This window comes from Thamnophis sirtalis, unplaced genomic scaffold, assembly GCF_051295495.1.
Source record: "Thamnophis sirtalis isolate CommonGarterSnake01/CBP01778 unplaced genomic scaffold, rThaSir2_p1.2 scaffold_9, whole genome shotgun sequence".
Classification (NCBI taxonomy): domain Eukaryota; kingdom Metazoa; phylum Chordata; class Lepidosauria; order Squamata; family Natricidae; genus Thamnophis; species Thamnophis sirtalis.
Window position 1 is genome coordinate 21,865,768 of NW_028261389.1, and position 21,053 is coordinate 21,886,820.

General features: G+C 43.0%; 1 protein-coding gene across 2 annotated transcripts in view; it reads right to left on the reverse strand.

The window, feature by feature from the left end:
- Window positions 1-1,670: 1,670 nt before the first annotated feature.
- Window positions 1,671-21,053, reverse strand: part of AKR1D1 (aldo-keto reductase family 1 member D1) — an 87,588-nt gene continuing 68,205 nt past the window's right edge. For both annotated transcript variants that reach the window (XM_087723028.1, XM_087723029.1), the window contains exons 5-9: window positions 20,655-20,777; window positions 17,943-18,052; window positions 11,994-12,159; window positions 10,101-10,183; window positions 1,671-7,002 (exon numbers count right to left, since the gene is read on the reverse strand). In XM_087723028.1, coding sequence (XP_087579154.1) covers window positions 6,960-7,002; window positions 10,101-10,183; window positions 11,994-12,159; window positions 17,943-18,052; window positions 20,655-20,777 — 525 coding nt within the window. In that variant the 3' untranslated portion in view covers window positions 1,671-6,959. The remainder of the gene's footprint in view (window positions 7,003-10,100; window positions 10,184-11,993; window positions 12,160-17,942; window positions 18,053-20,654; window positions 20,778-21,053) is intronic.

Consider the following 21,053-nt stretch of genomic DNA (forward strand, 5'->3'; position numbering starts at 1 on the left):
CCCACACAGGATTGTACCTTTATAGCCATCTTTAAACAAAGATTTATGAATAAGATTTATAGGTCTTTTTCCTCAGTCCCAAATTGGTTAATTATGTGTTAACAAAATAAACACTAAAAATCTAAAACAATCTTAAGAGATGTTAACATTTCTACTTAGTAATCACCAAAAGTATACATTAGCATTTCCTTATTTGTATCACATCTCCTCTCTTCTGACTCAAATTATTTATATCTTCATAAGAAGATCTAAACAAAAATTTGTAAGATTTGTACATTTTTTTGCCAGATCCCAAATTACAATTTATGGCCCGGTTATTTATCCTAATTAAGGTTATCATTTCACTATTGGTATCATAGTAAACTATATGTTAACAAATAAACATTCAATGATAATCTAGAACAGTCTACAACAGTGATGGCGAACCTATGACACGCGTGTCAGTGCTGACACGCGTAGCCATTTGGGGTGACACGCACAGGATTTCATGCGATTCATCCTCGGCTCCTGCACGGCCGCCGAGGATGAAAGAATCTGTGCTGGAGGAACGGGGGAGGCGGGACGTGTGATCTCCCCCGCCCACACTCACTTACTGTATCGCCGCCGCCCCTTTCTGAGCGCAGGGGCTGCTGGTAAGGCGTGCGTGCCGTGCGCACACACGTCATCAGCGCGGCAAGGGAGGACCCGCAGGAGAGGAGCGCGGGAACAGTGCGCGCCTCTCTCCAGTCAGGCCGGCACAGAGAGTCTACTCCTGGTTAGTTAAAGAATTCGCCCTCCCCCTCACTTATCTCAGTTCACGGCAGGGCTGTGGAGTCTGCTGCTTCCAGCTCCACGTCCTCATCAACATGCCGCTCCGGCCCGCCCCCGCTATGAATATTCATATTCTTCGCCCTCGCGTCACTAGGAATATTCATAGCAGGGGCGGGCTGGAGCGGCATGTTGATGAGGACGTGGAGCTGGAAGCAGCCGACTCCACAGCCCTGGTTCACGGCACCCCAAACAAGTTCAATAATATCAAGGGCAACATACGAAATCGACTGATGAACAAAGAAGTTACTAAGCAGGTATGTTAAATAATTTGTTTTTGGTTTATTAAATACAATTATATATTGCAATTATACATTTTTGTAGTTTAAACTATAAATTGCGCAAAATTATGTTTTTGTCGAAGTGACACACAATGCGAGTTATGCTCGATTTTTTGCCGATTTTTGACATACCACGCCAAAAAGGTTGCCCATCACTGGTCTACAAAGTACTAAAATCTCTACTTGTTAATCATCAATAATTAGCTAGCTTTTTTTTCATCAACTAGCATTATTAACCAGGGTGTTTCCAGTAACAAAATGGTCTTTTCTCTCTCGCCAGCTGTTGTGTCAATTCTCTTTTCAGGACCTTTCCAGGGTTTAAGGCTTCTCTCCGCACTTTGTAGCTTAAAAGATCTCTCATGTAGTTTCGTTGCCCTTGAATTGTTATTAATGTAAGCTTAACACTGGTTGTCAGACTTATTTCTGGATAGATTTGTCTTGTTAACTCCATCTTTTTTGCTCTTTCTTTTTCTTCTGCATCTTGGAATTTGGAATGAAGCACCAACTTATCAAAGTCACTTTTCCAGCTTCCCTTCTTTCCGCCTTCACTCACATTTACTCCATTAATAAGTTCATCAAATGTCTTATCTTGGTTTTCTGTATTTTCATTTGCTTCTTTAATTTCTGGGGCTCCGACCCCATCATCTTTTTCTGTGATATCCCACAGTCTGTCCATTTTCTTATCAAATATCTCAAGTCCTTCTGAGATGTTTTGAAGTCCAGCCAAAATATTTTGGATTATCATGTTTTCTTCATCTGAGTATTGATCCATTTTTCAGAGTTAAAAAAAAAGAAAAAAAAGAAAAGGGGGAATTTGATAATTACTGCCACTCTAGCCTGTCAAAATGTTTTGAAGAATATATCTATTTTTATTTTAAATCTTAAATGCAAGTTCTTTTATGGTTTTCAAAGTAGAAGGGTTCTTATCTTTTTCTTTCCTTTTCCTAGTCTTGCCAAGATATTTTCCACAAGCACCGGCAGTACACTGATTGTGACCTTGAGTCTTTATCAGGTTTTAAAAAACAGTTCCAAACTCTTCTGTTGCAAAGTCAGTGTAGTCAAATAGGAATGAACAAAGGATACATTGTTTCAACAAAAAAGAAAACTTCAGACTTAGGCTTCCAAATGGCAGTTTCAACTATTTTTAATACTTTTTCCTTAAATATCTTTAATGTAATTTTGTAACAAGTAGAAGGAGAAGTTTATTAGAATAAAAAAAAGTTTTAGTTTAAGCCAAAAAAATTAAAGTAGTAAAAAGAAATAGAAGAAAAAAGATCAGTCCATTCACCTCAAGCGGAGAAATAGGAAACGTTGCAGTCACTTCAATCCACAAAACATTGTTACAAGCAAGAGCAAAAAACTTTCTAAGGCAGTCCAATAGGGATTAAATTTGCTGCTTTGTTCTTACTTAAAGGACTAATTTAGCTTAAAAAAAGTTTCTTAGGGCAATCTTCTAAAAGTAGAAGAACAAAAGAACCTCACCAGATGGAACACTTTCCCTTCTTCTTTCTTTCCGGAGCTGTCTCTGACTATGTCAGCCTAGGGGCTTCCTGTTTGCCACCAGTTGGAAGCACTTCCCTTGGGTCGATCAAGGACTTTGCAGTGTCCTGCGACAAGCAAGGTCTTGTCTTCCCAGTCACCATCTCTTTGGGACGGTTTAGGTCCTGTTGGACCGTCCAGGGGCAAAAGTGTCATCGGCAGACTCGGACTGTCAAGTCTGCATGATGTAACGTCGCGACGTTGGCTCCTCCTCTTCCTAAGCACACCTCATTCTTGCTTTTCTGCTTGACTGTAGCCAATGGAAGAATTACTTGGAGATAGGCATTTCCCCTTTTCTGTATTGATCCTAAACCACGAACACTTATTTTTCATTTAAGCCATTGCAACAAAGCATTTTGTATTTTGGATTGCTTACAGTACCCAACTGGGTTTATTTTATGTTTCCTGCTGAGTCGTGATGCATTGTTTGATTATTGTTACATGTCTCTGGAATCAGTGGACGGCTCAAGAGAGTACGTTAGTCTTTCACAGTCTAGTGCCTTCCAGATGTGTTGGATCTATAATTCAATAATGCCAGGGAATTCTAACAAATGTTCCCACCTTATTGTTGTCAGTTTTTAATTTGAGGCATTGCCGTTAACCTTATGCAAATTTTCTTTGGATAGCCACGTGCATTTTTGCTTGCTTGTTTGTTTTGCCTTTGGTAATGTGTAATATGACATTCTTTTTTTGCCATCCCCTCACTGTATTTTCATGTTTTACAAAGCTGATGTTTGCAACTGACTTTATTGGTTGTTACTCTTTGTCTCATAGCACTGAGATTTCTCCAGATCCAACTTTTGCTGGGCTAGGTTGGGAAAGGTATTTTTACATCAGTATTTTTCAAATGTGACAACTTTAAGATGTGTGGACTCCAACCCTAGAATTCCCTAGCCAACAAGTGCGCGTGTTGTGTTGCTTAGACTGGCAGTATTGGCAACATCATATACAGTGGTAAAATCTAATCCCCTCCCACCGCATTCTGTGGGCATGGCTTAGTGGTGGATCATGTGACTGGGGTGGGCATGGCCAACTTTTTTTTCACTTTCAGCTATTTTTTTTTAGCTTTTTAAAGCATTTTTTCCCCTATCCAATGCTCAAGATCTCAAAAAAATAAAGTGGAATGATAAATCCCAAAGCCTTAAAAATTGCCACAACTTGTGGGCCAGTGTCTCATTAAAATGTATCCGACCGTATAAAGGCTTGAAATTTGCCTGGTGAACAAAGGATGGCATTAGCCAACACAGTTTTTTTTTCGTCTCTCCAACAGAACAATAACATTCTGCATATGCCCCTTGCTAAATGAAGATAAAGCTGATTGTCCCCAGTTCCAAAGTAGTAAAGTATAAAAAACTTTGCTATAGTTAAAAAAAATGTTGCCCCATTATACTGATTTTTTCAGACTATAAGACGCACCAGAGTATAAGACGCACAAAGATTTTGAAGAGGTAAATTTAAAAAAAAGGTTTTTGCACTCTGCAGGCCTCCCAAACCCTCTGCACGCCCCATTTTTTGTGAAAAATGGGGCATGCAGAGAGTTTGAGAGGCCTGCAAAGTGCTGCTGGGGACTGGAGGGGGGCAAATATGAGTAAAAAATGGCCTGTTTTTCACAAAATAACAGGGCATGCATAGGCTTCGGGAGGCTTATAACGTGCTCCTGCGGGCTGGGGGGGCAAAAATGAGAAAATGGCCCATTTTTGCTCAATTTTGCCCTCCTCAGCCCCCAGAACCACTTTACAGGCCTCCCAAACCCTCTGCATGTCCATTTTTGCAAAGGGGGGGGGGTTGTGAGGCCAAAAATACTGTATTCACCCAGATTTTTACCCTCATTTTGGGAGGAAAAGGTCCATCTTATACTCTGAAAAATATGGTAAGTTTGGGAATTGACTGTCCTCTTGGGAATGGAGTCTCTTTGGTTTAATTTGCTTTAAATCTTCAACAAATGAATAGGACTGGATTCACCAAGGTTTCTTTGGACCCATGAGTGGACTAATTTTACTATCTTTCCAATTTGGGGCCTTTTGCATCTCAGTGGAGATTTGTCATCTGGTATGCATTTGAAAACCAAATGGTCAAAGTTTTGGAACGAAGTCTCAGTCAAAGGCCGTACTTGTGCCAAGAGAGTTATCATTTTTCTAGTTGTGGTTTGAGATAAAAGCAGAATGTTAGACTGCTGAAAGACTATCATGTTCTAAATGGGACGTAGACACATCTAACTTTGGATGGGGGCCTTGATTATTTTTTTTAATGTCTTCTCCATCGCCAGCTATTTGATGAATGCATACAGCATTTAAAGGGCAGCACATTTTGTACAGCACAGAGTGTTACATTTTACTCCTACTGGATTTACTGGCGAGGTTCCACTAACCTTACTGGAGCAGGATTAAAATTTTACATCCCAATCAAGGATACATAAAGATGCTGCCCTTCTGTATTCCAGTACCATGCATTTTCTAAGGCAAACTGTAACTGCGAAATGAGAATGACAGTACAGATCATCCTCAACTTACAACAGCAACTGGACCTGGAATTTCCATCGCTAAGCAATGCGGGACATAAAGTGCAACAGCATTGCTTAGTGATAGAAATCTCTGAAGACCCGGCTGCCTTTGTGAATTGAATCCTACAGTCATTAGGTAAGGGAACGTCTTGCCAGATTCCCATAACCAAAGTCAGTGGGGAAGCTGCTGAGAAGATGTAAGTCCCAGGCATGCAGGACAATAAATAGATTGGGCAGAGGTGGATTGCTGCCAGTATTGCTGCCGGTTTGGTGCGCACCCAATTTTGCCCATAAATAGGTCTGCGTGTGCTCAGAACATTAAAGAATGAAAAAGAACCATGCTGCGCCAACCAGGGAACCGGTTCGGAGGTGTGGCAGGCCTGGGTGGCTGCTGGTTCCAGCAACCCATGCCAGCAAACCACTACCGGTTTGGTCAAACTGGTAGGAACCCACCTTTGTTGCTGAATGAGGGAGAGATGTGGGAGCAGTGGTGGGATTCAAATAATTGAACAACTGGTTCGCCCAGGGTCAGGTTGGCTGTCATGGGAGGCATGGCCCATTCCCATACTCCAGCTCCGCTGCACATGTGGAACAAGCCTCCTGCGATGGCCAACCTGAGCCTGAGTGAACCAGTTGTTAAATTACCACCCATAAACACCCCTGCTATCAAAGTGGATCCTGGGCACTGCACTGCCATGGAGAAACAGGCGACAGAGTGGCCGGCACGAAGGAAGGAGAAGGATCAGGGAGAAGAAAGAGGGAAAGCAGACTTCTCCTTCCCTTGCACCAGCCTCTCCGCTCCCCATTTCTCCATTGGAGGGCAGCGCCCAGGATCCACTTTTGATAGCAGTAGTTTAACAACCAGTTTGCCCAAACTGATGCAAACTGGCTGAATCCCATGACTTTGTGGGAGGGTGGAGGGTGATCTGGGAGGGTGCGTGGGTACATGGCAAAGGTGAGCAAGGATATGAGAGTTGCTGCATGGATTGGAGAGGTGTAGTGCGCTAAACAGGAGGAGCCACATAGGCTGGGGAGGGGGAGCGTGGGCACACAAGTGGCTGGCATGGGGCAAGTGCAGAGAGACTGAGGGATTCTCAGGGAAGCTTATTCCTGCTCTCTGCAATCTTCCTGCCAGCTTCACCTTTGACTTTCTGGGGAAATTGGCATGGAAGGTAGCAATGTTGATCATGTGACGGCAGTGTGCTGTTCTCTGTTGCAGCAAGTGGCCCCTGGGAAATATGAAAGTTTGCAGCCTAGCACATCTGCAAGTATTTTCAGGGAGGCTAATTCAGGGGGATATACCATGTGATTATGCATACAAACAGTGTAATAGGAATGAAACATATAAGTCAGCTGTAAGAGTAAAGAGTGTTCTAACCGGGAAGGCCATTAAAAAAAAAAAAGCAATCCAAACAATTCCCAAAAATTATTTCCAGATTTACTTGGAATAATTGCTGCCCTCAATCAATGTTTCCTGCCTTTGCATCCAGTAGTTCTGGTTCACTGCAGGCTTAACCAAAACTGTTCTTTCAGGTGCGTTAATCATGACACGTTTTGAGATGGCTGGAGAAAGATATATTTTTTATATCTATGTTTAAAAAAAAGGCAATCCTGTTTTCATCTACTAAAGTTTACATTTGGCAGTATTTGCACATTAAGTTTTAAAACATTTTTTTCCTGAATGGGCCTTATTTTCTATATCCACTACATAAATTGTAGCACTAAGGATTGGATTGGGTTAAGTGACTTAAGGACTACTACCAGATACAAACGTATAAGATATTAGCTGAGATCACTACAGGTGAATGTATGCTCTTGGATACCCCAGATTTTCAGTACTCATCATGGAAAGGATACTCAGGATGGTCCTTCCACCTGCAGGAAATTAAAAGTTAGGATTAGTAAGGTCAATTAAAAGAAACACTAACAGTCACGTAACTGGTTCACAAACAGTATTTGCTATGAGCAAAACTAGGAATGAAAATACTGCCTCTCTCCCAGAATTGCTAAACCAGAACTCTCAATATTGTTTTGTATGGCCCATGATGCCTTACTAGAAGTTGTGGCAGAAAGACCACAGTTGTGTATTAATACAGGGGTGAAATTCAACCGGATTGGACCGGCTCAGTAGGGACAATTTGAATCGGTCCCTCAAACCCATAGAAATCAACCCCTGGTTGGCCCTGCCCATGCCTGCTCAGTCGCCTGCTTGGTCACTCAGTGTCCCGCTTGCCCAGTCACCGCTCACCTCTTTTGACCACTTGCGTGGCCCTTCCGGCTTCTCAATCTGCCCACGCAATCTGAACGTTTCTCCCTCCAATCACAGCAGAGCTGCTGCAGCCTGTCCCTTTAAGGTAGTCCCTGGGAGAGAGTGGACTGGGGAGGACCTTAAGAGAGCAGCGGCTCCGCTGTGAATGGAGGGAGAAACGTTCGGTTTCTCTTCCACATAATTCACTGTAAGCCCTTCTTGTGCTCATCCACACATTTTTCCCTACCAGGTTCTGTGGGTGGGGCTTGGTGGGGGGATGTCATGTGACTTTGTGGGCATGGCCGTGAGTGACATCGAGTTGGTCACCCCCACCCAGTCACAGGAAACTCCCCTCACCAAACCATGCCCACAGAACCAGTAGGGAAAACATTTGACTGTCACCCCTGTATTAATATATTAAATGTCCTTCCTGACTCGCCACCTCCCTTAAAGCCTCTGAAGAAATAAAAATGCTGGTTGTCATGGCAACTTTGTTGAGAATTGTACTAAAATTCCTAACGGAGAAAATAATCATTACTATTAGTTCTAGTGTAGTGCCACTAATAGGCAGCACCAGGTGACCTTAAGATTAACCTCAAGAAGCTAAGGTAGATCAGTCTGGGTTACTACTTGGATGAGAGATTTTCAGCAAATATCTGGATAGGCTGGGAATTTGAAAAAAACATCTCATAATGAGACAGGTTAATTTTCATATGATTGACGGAAATTATGGACTCATCTTGGAGACTTGGTATTACTAGGAACATTAATTCCTTTTCTCTGAGAGCAAAAGGCCCCTAATCTTATTTGTTTGTTTGTTGTTATGAAATTTATTTGCTGTCCATCTCCTATCCAATGACTTTGGGTGTCTAACAACATAATCTTAACTCCACCTCACCTGTATGAATAGATTAGATTGAGACATTGGGGGCCTAAAATCACTCAATGTGTTTTGTGGGACAGGCTTGCTGTCTGGAATTTTACAATCTACATCTCCTAGCCTTAGGTCAGGGCTCTCCAAACCTGGTAACTTTAAGACTTGTGGACTTCAACTCCCAGAATTCCCCAATCAGCATAAGGAAGCCCACAAAGTTGCCAAGTTTGGAACTCCCTGCCCTAGGTAAAGGACATGTCCAAAGTATTGTTTGGCTATTGAGAAATAAAAGAAAATTATACCTCTTTAACACTTGCTGATTAAGCAACATATGCTGAGGACTAGAGCCATTACTGAATTTTGTTTCAGTTCTCTGAACTGCCAAAGGTTTCTGGCCTTTCTGGTTTGGCTAACTTTCTGTTAGTTTTTCTGGACTGCCAGGCATCCAATTTAAGATTGGCTATCCATTTTAATTGGGCTGCTGGGGCTAAATCTGGGATCTTCATTTGGTTATCTAAGGACACGGATGGTCTGGATAGCTTCCAGCACACAGGCGTATGTGAAATAAATCTTGGCGTCATTTCTTACTCTGCTTATCCTTCTGCAAATTTCTTGACCCTGATTTCAATGTTATCAATCCTGAAAGTGAGCAGTAGCCTCATCAAATAGCCTACTGTGCTCCTAAATCTTTTTTGGAAAACTTAAAGCCATTTTCTAGCTTCAAGATGAACAGAATTTCATGACAGAGACTGTTGCATTGTGGGAAGACAGGAGAATCAAAAGCAATCTAGCTGGCTAAACATTCTGGAGATTTTAATCCAATATACCCGTGATGGCAAACTTATGGCACGCATACCAGAGGTGGCAATCAGAACCCTCTCTGTGGGCATGTGTGCCATTGCCAGATGCTCTTTGCAGGCTCCGGAATGCTGGAAAACGGCCTGAAAGCAGCCAAAAATAATCCAACAGCCTGGGCTGTTTTTCAGGCTGTTTTCTGGGCTGTTTCCAAGCTGTTTGTCAGTCTGTTTTTTGATTATTTGGGGCTGTTTTCAGGCCAAAACTGGTCCCCAATCTGGCCTGAAACCGGTCCAAAAGCAGCTGGAAAAATGCCCCCAAAACAGGCACATGTGCACCAGCCAGCTGGTCTTTGGGTCCAGCGCTCTGATTCACACATGCACACATGGTCCTGCTTGGGCACTCGGTGCCACAAAGTTTCACCATCACTACAATATACCGATGAAGGAGTCATGGATCTTAGCATTTATCTATTGCTGTTTTATTCCAATTTCTGTCTGGAAACACAACCACACGAGGGATGTTCCTGTTTTTATAGAACTCTGTGGTACTGATGACATTTCTACATGCTGAGGTAAAAAGCTTGAGGGAAAGTGAAGCTACCTTTGAAAGAAAAACTGATCTATAATTCCCATATATTCTTAATCTTTGTTGTGCTCACGGGAGCATGAATATTAGGAGAGCGGTGAATGAACAGAAAATGGGTTTGTGCCAACTTCCCAGCCAAAGGAATTCTGGCTATTAGCAACTGCCCTGTGATGCCCTAAGGATCATGGGACTAAGCAAAAGTGTGAAGCTCAAGAGATTTGTCCTTCGATGTGATGGCTATATAGGACCCTTCACACATTATTCTAAACTCTAGTTTTTAGCTATGTGTTATACAAAGCAGTTGGGCAAGTTCACAAGACATACAAATCAAGCAATCCCCAATCTCCTTACAAATCATTTATAGCCCCCATTTTTTTTTCTTAAAAAGTGACAGTGATGTACTGAGTATCCCGTAAAAACCACAAATTTCCCCCAATTGTCAATCTTTGGAATTATTCAGGGACTTACATTAAAAGCTCCACATAGCGGACATTTTTATTCAGAGCTTCTATATCTTTCATTTCCTTGTCAGTGAGGGAAAAGTCAAAGATCTTAACGCAAAAAAGAAAGAGACACATTAGTTCAAGCAGCATCTTATGAAAGAAAAACACAGTATAAATTATTTGCAAAAAGAATGTAAAGGTAAAGGTTCCCCTTGCACATATGTGCTAGTCATTCCCGACTTTAGGGGGCAGTACTCATCTCTGTTTCAAAGCCGAAGAGCCAGTGCTGTCCGAAGACATCTCTGTGGTCATGTGGCCGGCATGACTAAACGCTGAAGGCTCACAGAACGCTGTTACCTTCCCTATTTTTCTACTTGCATTTTTACATGCTTTCGAACTGCTAGGTTGGCAGAAGCTGGGACAAGTAACAAGAGCTCACTCAGTTATGTGGCACTAGGGATTCGAACCGCTGAACTGCTGACTTCTGATCAACAAGTTCAGCATCTTAGCCACTGAGCCACCACCTCCCCTAAAATAAGGATACGAAATGGCAAATTTAACTGACTGTATGGAAGGAAAGAAGCAATCCCTTGGAGAATTTTTTTAAAAAAAGAGGAGAGGAGGAGGGCATTCACATTTATCACATATGTCACCCTGTAAGAACATGACTGGCCCTAGTTTAATCAGCAATCAAATTCATCAATCCATAATCTCTCTGGGGATATGGAATCTGTGATCCTTCAGAAGATATGAAATTTAACATGCAGCTGCCTTCACTATTAGCCACTCTGTCCAAGACTGCTGGGAACTGTAGTTCGGTAACATGTGAGAAATAGATGTTCCTTGTTTGTGCTATCTACTATATTTATTTGCTTTTAAAAGGGGACAACTTGCAGCTTTCAAAATGTATTAAAAAATGTTACAGACATCTGAAAGAATAAAGATGGAAAAAAAGACGCCTGATCTTTTATCCTTCTGGTTTCTAATCCAACCGGACTCCTTCCAAAGAAGCTGGATTGGAAAACTCCTCAAGAGCCTTGCTGTGCTGGAAAGGATGGGACTGATATATTTGGAAGATGCAAGATTGAAGAAGGCTGCTGGCCAGGGGTGGGTTCCTGCCAGTTCTAACCTCTTCTATAAAAGAGATTCCACAAATCTACCGTGCTGTTTAGAACCGGTTCCAGCTCCCTCCCCCCACCTGTCCGCACCATGGTTGCCCCGCCCAGCGCTCACTGATTGGCAGGCTCACCAATTGCCCTGCCCGCCTCTAAGAGGCCTATCTAAACCTTTAAGTCTTAAAGCTGTCAAGTTTGAACACCCCTAGGGATTTTTTTTCTAAAGGGTTAGGGGTGCAAGGGTCTTGTAACTTGACAGCTTTAAGACTTGCACCCTTCAATGCCAGAATTCCTGAGCCAACATGACTGGAGGAGGAATTCTGGGAGTTGAAGTCCACAAGTCTTAAAGCTGTCAAGTTCAAACACCCCTGGGTTTTTTTTTCTAAAGGGTTAGGGGTGCAAGGGTCTTGTAACTTGACAGCTTTAAGACTTCAAATGCCAGAGTTTCTGAACCAACATTTTGGTTTCTAAGCAAGAGCATTGTTAAGCGAGTTTCACCACATTTTACAAGTTGGCCACGCCCACCCAGTCACATGCCCGGCAAGCCACTCCCACAAAGCAGGCTACACCCACAGAAGAGGTTCTAAAAAAAATTGAAACCCACCACTGCTGCTGGCGTAGAATGATATTCATTCTTGGGTTACAGTGGATGAATCACAGCTGCAATATCTCCACCCAGATACAACTGGGGATAGAGTAATAGTAATGGCACTTGTAACAGACACTAAATCTAAAAAACTGAAGACTGCCTCATTTTGTTTAAGTTGGAAAGAGTCTACATTGCATTCATTCATTGTGTTTACCTGGAAGTTTTCTCTAATACGCTTTGGGTTAAAGCTTTTTGGAATGACCACCACGCCACGCTGAATGCTGAAGCGCAGGACCACTTGAGCTGCTGTCTTGTTGTATTTTTCTCCAATGGCATTTAGCAACGGATCATCCAAGAGTGGAGGGGAGGATACATTCACCCTTGTAAAAAAATACACAAAGGGGAAAAAAAGAATCAGATTTTCCTTAGGAGGAAGATACATAGATTACAAGATGGGTTTGAAAAGGAGCTGGCACAAGACAACAACTATTGTGATCAAGTCTGAAAATAATCAAAAGTATATCCACTACTAAATCAAATGCAGTATTGATCCTTGTTCAAACTGAGGCATGGTACTTAATGGATCCAGATTTAGTTAACTGGGGAAATCTAACCGTGTTGGCATATAAACAGATGAGTAAAAGGGCAATTTTCCAGTTGCAATGTTGTAATGGGTGTGAAAGTTGGACCATAAGAAAGAAAGGCTGAGTGCCAAAGAATTGAGGCCTTTAAACTATGGTGCTAGAGAAGACTCATGTGAGTCCCTTGGACTGCAAGGCGATCAAACTGGTCAGCCCTGACTGCTCTTTAGAAGGCCAGATCCTGAAGATGAAACTCAAATACTCAAATACCACCTAAAGAGAAGGTAGGACTCACTGGAGAAGAGCCTAATGCTGGGAAAGACTGAGGGCAAAAGAAGAAGGGGACAACAGAGAATGAGGTGGCTGGATGGAGTCACCGAAGCAGTTGGCGTGATCTTAAATGGATTCTGGGGGATGGTAGAGGACAAGAAAGCCTGGAGGAACGTTGTCCATGGGGTTGCGATGTGTCAGACACGACTTCGCAACTAACAACAACAACAAAAAGGACAATTAAAATTCAAAGATTGTCCTTAGGCTGAAAACATGATTTTAGCTGCCATAGTAGAGAACAATTGTTTTTATGTGTAGCTCTAATATTTAATTAAAAATCTTTTCATCGGTTTAAAATACTCTAGCTTTCAATCTTGCATTCAGTTTTTTAAAAAGTCAATTGGCTGGAATGGAAGAATTTAAAACATCTGCAGTAGACATGACCTTAGAAGAGGTCTTCTATCTGTTCTTTCGGACAGTTTAATATAGAAAGAAATGTCTTTTCCAAATTGGAGCTGGCTGAAATCCATAATGGAAATCATGGCCAGGAAGACATCTATCTTCTCCTGAATAGTTTCATGCACAGAGTTTTTGCTCTGTATTGAAACAGTCCATTTCCCCCCCATGTTTTATATTTTCCTGTGCTGGTTGTTACTCGAAGCATATGATTTATTCATCTTTTCTAGATTTTTTATTCATCTTTTGTTGTTTTCAAATCAAAATTCATGTCTTCAATAATTACATAATCTCAGCCATGAATGAGGATGATCACGACTGTTAGGAACATAATTCTAATGGTTGGGTTGGCAATCATGTAACAATGCTATACCTGTTTCTTTAAATCATACTGTAAAATGTGATTGGTTGCTGTTTTTCCTCAATCGGCCATAAGAGGGAGCCAGAATGACTGTTAGCTCTCTGTTTATTAGATGCTGGGCTGATCTGATCTGAGTGCCGTGAGCTATTGTAAGTTTTGCAACTCTTAGCAAACTTTGTGTACCGGACTGATTATATGATTACTGGACTATGTTATTTGGATTATCCCTTAACTGAAAGACATTGATGACTGACTGTCTTATCCGTGTATGACTTGGACTGTTTGATGGACTCTGATACCTCTATTTCCATGACAGTAAAAGCCTATTTAAACTGCAGTGTCTCTGTATGCTGGTGTGTGTGTTCTTCAACACAACTCTCACAATGCTTCTCTGAACGTACTCGCTCTCCCAATGGGGAGTTTACCTAATAATGAATTCTAATGTTGCTTTCTTCCTTGGTCAATGTATTGAGTCAGAATATTAACTATGATTTTTTTTCTATGAGTCTATGATTTAATAGGATGTGCAAGCAAGAGATGCTGCTTGTGATTGATGACTGGAGTGACGAAACTGGAAACACGAAGAAGGAAAATGTAGTTGGATTGTATGGCTTAGGAAAGTGAAAGGCACAGGAGACAAACTTATTGTTTCCTACTCCAATGATTTTTTTCATAGCTAACACTGTTTTCAAACATCCAAAATGATGTTTCTAGACATGGGTATCACCAGAAATTAACCATAGGAGTGTTAAAAGGAGATGGAGGCATTTGATTATATCATTAAAGAGACAGCTAGGTGCTGACTGTGGAACAGATAACAAATCGCTTGTATACAGGATCCATGTTATACTAAAGAAGAAAACCAGTCAGTTTCCATGATACAATCCAGGACAGGGGTGTCAAACTCAAGGATGCTTAAATCTGGCCTGGAAATAGCAAAGGACCAGCCTGTGGTGCCACTGACAGCAAAACTGGATGTGGGACATGGACCCCATGCCCTGTTTCTGGCCTGGTGGACCTCCTGAAGCACTCTGCTGGCCAAAATGTGCCCTGTTTTGGCCAGCACACATCCCCCACTGTGCCCTATTTTGGGCCTGGAAGTCCTCCTGCACTAAACTGGAAGCCAAAACGGGGCATGGGGGCACCGCATGAGACCCCAAAATGCAATGCAAGCACCCCCTGTGCATGCACCCTCCTGCACATGTGTGTGCGTGTCCCACATGTGCCCTACCCCCCTTGCATGCGCGGCAGAGACCCGAACACCAGCTAGACAGTAGGAGGCGCATGCGCATGTGCAGTGGAGCTGGGCTGGGACGATGACTGCCATGCCTGCAGAGAGGGTTCTGCATGCCACCTGTGTCATGTGTGCCATAAGTTCACCATCATGGGTATTAGAGAAGATTCCTAATGATATCATGGGCAGCAAATGGATCATTGAACGAATCAACCCAGAGTTCTCACTCGAAGCACAAATGACCAGGCTCAAATTATTTAACTTATGATATATTATGCAAAAGACCAGTCCTGTGGAAAAGGCCGCAATGGTGGGAAAGAGAGATGGAAAGAAAAGAAGAGGGAAAACCAGCAGTGGATGGAGGGGTTGGATGGACTTAGTCATAGAAGCAATGAGTGCACCCTTGGGAGACATGAAAGAACATGATACCATGTTTCCCCGAAAATACGACATGTCCTACTAATAAGCCCAGCCCTGGTTTTTGCCTGGTTTTTGAGGTGGGTGTAAATATATGCCCTCCCCTGAAAATAAGCCCTAGTGAAAGGGTGCCGTGGCAAGTACAGGAGGAAGCCCTTCCCTTCCCCGGTCACCTCAGTGCTTTTCGGCTCCTTAATCGGATCAGTTGAGCCGATCTGGCTGCCATTCAAAAAAACAGCTGATTTGCAGGTGCTGCTCAGGCCATTGCCTTCAGTAAGCGTGGCTGCTTTTGCCATTGATTACGCCCACAAAAGCAGCAGGAGGCCAAGTGATGCACCCCACGCGCTTTGCACCGGCCTTCCAAAGGGTACTGTAGCAGCAGTTATCCACAATTTTTTTATCATTATTTCATCCCAACCCACGTGGCCCAGTGAGCAAAGAACAGGGAGGGGAGGCAATGGGGTCGACAGGACATGCAGTCCCATGCTTGCTGCCTCCTGCATCCCCAAAATAACAAGACACCCCCCCCCCCCCGATAATAAGACCAAGGCCATATTTCGTGGGTCAAAATAAAATAAGATCCTGTTTTATTTTTGGGGAAACACGGTAGGGATAGATCGTCATGGAGAAAATATATCTATGTGGTTGCTGGGAGTCAAAAATGTCTTGGCACATAATCAATCAAAATGCCATTTTGAAATCATTCTACTCTTAATGTTCAAAGTTCAAAGTTTAATGAATTTATATGCCGCCCAATCCCGAAGGACTCCGGGCAGCTTACATAAAACAACTCTAAAAAGAATACTAAAAAATTTAAAATAGAGAGGAAACAAATTAAAAAGGCACATCATGCACTCAACCTTAGTGGGGCTGGACCTCATTCATGAGGTCAACAGCCCAGGCCTGCCGGAACAGCCAGGTCTTGGTAGACTTTCGGAAGGCTTAATCCTTATTCAAACTCTTATTTTCATTAGGAAATAAAAGGAGCTTTGTTATTATCAGAAAAATGAACCCCTAGCTGAGGTTATGTTCTGATGGTTGTAGCATTGAAATAAAACAGGACTTGTAGGGAAATCAGAAATTGGAGGGTATATACCGTAATTAGAGAACTGATCCGGGGATGCCATCTGGCTACTACCCGGGGGAGGGCCTTCTCTATAGCAGCTCCGGCCCTTTGGAATGAACTCCCCGCGGAGATCCTGACCCTCACCTCTCTCCAGGCCTTCCGGAAAGCCGTCAAAACCTGGCTGTGCCGGCAGGCCTGGGGTTGATGAGTTCCCCTCCCCTCTCGACTGGTATGGCTGTGTGATTTTCGTGTATTTTAATTATGTGTACTGTTGTTTATGTTCCCTTTCCCCTTTGAGTTGTTCACCGCCCTGAGTCCCTCCTGGAGAAGGGCGGCATACAAATAAACCAAATACAATACAATACAAATTGTTTCCCTACCAGTTCTGTAGGCATGGCTTGGTGGTGGTCGGGTCCTGTGTCTGACTGGGTGTGGCCAACTCGATGTCACTCACACTCACGCCCACTCAGTCACATGACCCCCACACCTAATCACGCCCAGAGAACCCGGTAGGAAAAAATGTGTGTATAAGAATGAGAAGGGTTCATAGTGAATGCTGTGGTAGGGAGAAGCCAAACTTTTCTCCCTCCATTCACAGTGGAGCTGCTACTCCCTTTATCATCCCCCTGGCCCCTCCTTCCCGGGGACTACCTTAAAGGGACAGGTTGCAGCAGTTCCACTGTGAATGGAGGGAGAAAAGTTCAGATTCTCTCTCCTGCATTTAATGTTGAATTCTGTGGCAGAGAGAATCCGAACTTTTCTCTCTCCATTCACAGCAGAGCTGCTGCTCCCTTTATTGTCCCCCCTGGCCCCTTCCCTCCTGGGATAGGCTGAAGCAGCTTTGCAATGAATAGAATGAGAAACTTTTGGATTGGTTGGGCGGATCGAGCAGCCGGAAGGGCCGAGTGAGCAGCGGGAAAAGATGAGAGGCAACTGGGCAATGAAGCAAGTAATTGGGCGGGCATGGGTGGGGCCCAGTGGTGGGTTGCATGTGGTACACCCTGGTACGGGTGTACCGGTGCCTGCCAGAATCACCGGTACCGTTCCGGTACGGTGCTCTGGAGGCCCCACCCGCCCGAGCTCCTTACCTGTATTTGGGTGCTTCTGCGCTTCTGCGCATGCGCACGGAGCATACAGCACCTGCTCAATGCTCCGCCAAGCAGCTGGAGCATCATGGAGACGTAACAGAAGCATTGTGGAGGTAATGACACATCTGCGTGCTGTATGCATGTGCGCACTTGCTGTGCGCATGCATGTGGGGACGCAGGCCCCCATTGCACCATACCGATTGCAACGGGATCCAGAACCCACCACTGGTGGTGCCAACCAGGTGTGATTTTTACCAATTTGGCAAACTGATTCCAATAGTTCCTACCGGTTTGCCCGATCTGGTCCAATCCGGTCGAATTTCATCCCTGAACTGATCCCTCTCTGCTTCTCTATTAGTGCATTGTCAACTGTCATATGAAAAAAGGGCTGCTCAGTGAGGATGGATCAGAAAAATGTTAGAGCTATCATCATCCCTAACTGCGTGAGCAGTCCAGGAGAACTTCTACTTTGATAATTTTCCTCACATTTACTTCTCTCTTCACCTACATGGAATCACCATGTCAGTCTCAGTGATGGAACATCACAATGGATCCATAACAAAACATTATTTATTTCTGTTTCTCTGCTTTGGTCCCAAAGTTGCATCAGCATTAAACCATAAATCCTTTCACATTTGCTTCACTCCTCCTCTTCCCCTCCTCCTCTTCATCTTCAATGCAATAACTTACCATCTTTCATCTCTTGATGTGCCTAGTGGACTGTACCCAACAGGAACGATATCATGCAATTTGCAGAATTCTAAAAGTTTGGGTTGAGTGAAGTATGGATGACATTCAATCTACAAACAGTGGGAAATGCAGAATTTTAAAAAAAAATCAGAGTTAAGAAACAAAAACCAAATTAGCTAAATTTATTTTTGCAGGAAGCAAAAGCTTGCAAAGGTTAAAAAAAATCAACTGTGGAAGTATTAATAAGCTTCCTTTCTTGTATAGATTTATGTCTCTGATATAGCTGCATTTTGTAAAACTGGTAAAAAGTAGTTGCCAAGTAATTTAGGAAACTTCACTCAATTCAGCAGAGTTTGGCACAATCAAGTCTTCTCTCTGACAGTGTGTGTGTGTGTGTGTGTGTGTGTGTGTGGACATCTTTGAGTCACTGTTGACTCCTGCGGACTGCCAGGGTTTCAAAAGAGGTTTGCTGTTGCCTTCTTCTTCCTAAGGTAGAGAGAAAGTAACTAGCCCAGGGGTCAGCAACCCACGGCTCTGTAGCCACATGTGGCTTTTTCATCCCTCTGCTGTAGCTCCCTGTTGCCAGTCAGTGTCACAATTTTGAGAGGAGCTTCCAGTTGGGGGAGGGAAAGCAAGACACACCAGGAGGAGACACTATGGCAAGGGGTGGGTTTTACGGTTGGCTCCACAATTCATAGGGCTTTCAGTTAGGCCTGGTAGAGGAAAAAGGACACCGTGCTAGGAGGAGACTCTATGGTGGGGGAACCAGACTTCCAGTTGGTAGAGGAAAAAGGATACTGTGCTAGGAGGAGACTATATGGTGGGGGAACTGGACTTCTGGTCAGTACCAGAATTAAATGGGGGGCTTTCAGTTAGGACCTTTGTGGCTTTGTTATGTGGTGCTAGAGATTTGAACTGCTGAACTGCCGACCTTTCTGATTGACAAGCTCAGCATCTTAGCCACAGAGCCACCACGTCCCCTATCTTCAATATTATTTTCTTGCAAAAGGAAACGGTGAAAGTTTGGAGCATGGAAGCTCATTCCATTGCACGACGCTAGGGATTCGAACTGCCAAACTGCTGACCTTTCTGATCGACAAGCTCAGCATCTTAGTCACTGAGCCACCACATCTGCCATCTCCAATATTATTACCTTGCAAAAGGAAACAGTGAAAGTTTGGAGCACAGAAGGAGAAAATTCAACTCCCTGGGACCTTGAGTAGCCTGGCCAATTAAACAGCTAATAAGAAGTTATTGCTTCATTGAATTGTTCCAGTTTACTCCAGGCATCTGAATGGTGTGTGACATTTATGGTAACAGTAGGCCAAGGGAACCATATGTTCTAATCCTTAGCATCTCCTGTGGCTAAAGTGGGGCCCTCTAAAGGGGTGGAGGAAGATTTCAGTTAGGCTAATCCACATGTTTCAACTATAAGATCAATGTGGTAGAATACAATGACCTTTTACAACTGCCAAGAAAGTTTGCTTTTAGCAAGCTTGCATACTTAAAAACAACAACTATATATGCCTTAGAGAACCTCATTGTCTGCAAGATAATAATAATAATAAGGCCCACAAGATTTTTCCATTGGCATAGCTTTGTGAGCTGTTAGCATCTCATTTCCAGTTGTTAATTGCTAAAGGAAGAAAGCCAAGTATCGGCTCTTAATCATTCATAATCAGTTTGATGTAAGGGATATGGACCTTTAGGAAGAGAAAGAACCCTCATTCCAGACATCACTTCCAAAGCTAACTTCTCTTCTATGATTCCTCCCACTCTTCCAACTAGCAACAGCCAATTCAACAAAATCCAGAATTTCTCTTCTTACTATGTTTTCACATGTTTGAGTTCAATGCAAGTATTATGATCTCCTGTGTATGGTGCATACATAGTGTGTTATTAAACTTTTGCCTCCTACTCATCTACTTAAAAGAATTATGGAACAGATGATCTTGATCAGAAAAAGTGAAAAAGCTATTAATTGGAGTAAGTAAAGCCATTCTGACTATTTGAATCACTCTCTGAAATACTACATATTTAGATACTCCGAGCCAATAATCTGGTGTTGCCCAGGTATTTATGTATAAGGGGAAATGTCAGGAGCAAACATAATTTCTAATGTTGGATTTTCCCCCTTACCAGAGGGAGCCCCCTTGTGGAGTACTGTGAAGCCGCTACCATGTCAACTCCACTGCACTGTACAGCAGAAGCCATTTTAAGGCACAACAGCCTGTATCTGAACAGAACACACATCCCAAGGAGCGTTAGGGGTGTCTCCCCCACCCTATATATTAGATGGTCGCTGTCCAAAATGCCTTCCTCCTCCCAAGGGTAAAGGACTCTTCTGTCAATATAATGAAATTAATTACTTTAATTTCCCAGATTAAGCCTGAGCAGAAAATTAACATGATTTTAATTTAGCCCAAAATGAAAGGCCTGTGGGGAAGGTTGAATGAATAGGCTAAGATTTTGTTTGGTTTTAGGAACATGTTTGTTTATCTTATGTATTGGAAACCAAAAGCAAAGCTAAAAGGAGAAATACTATATATGAAAAATGATATACTTGGTTTTTTTTATGCCAGGAAATCATGAAGATGCATCATGCAAGATATTCTGATGCTAGATACACTAGTCAAGGACCGATGGCTAATGCCACTCATTACATGAGAAAGTCAACATGCTTACATGGGCTCATCTATTCACTGTCATTACCTGGTTGCTGACAGGTTTGTACTTCAAACCGGGCTTGTTCAGAATCATTTCCAGCTGCCTCCGATTGAAGTTGGACACACCAAGAGATTTCACCAAGCCTGCATCTTTGCATGCTTCCAAAGCCTGTCAGAATGAAGTAGGCAAAATGGTGTAATAAACTGGCAAATAATATTCTCACTGCTTAGGAGTACAAAATCTATAAGGGTGATGGCATTATGATGCTGTTACAAGGAAAGAATCCACGACGAACTCCACCAACCCAAGTATTCCTCAGGTGGACCAATTCCAAGAAATGGAAGGTCCATTCTCAGCAATGGCCATGCTGGTTAGGGAAATATGGGAGCTCAGGATCACACAGCTGATTGGCAGTCAGTGGAGGAGGGCAAAGGAGATGTAAGA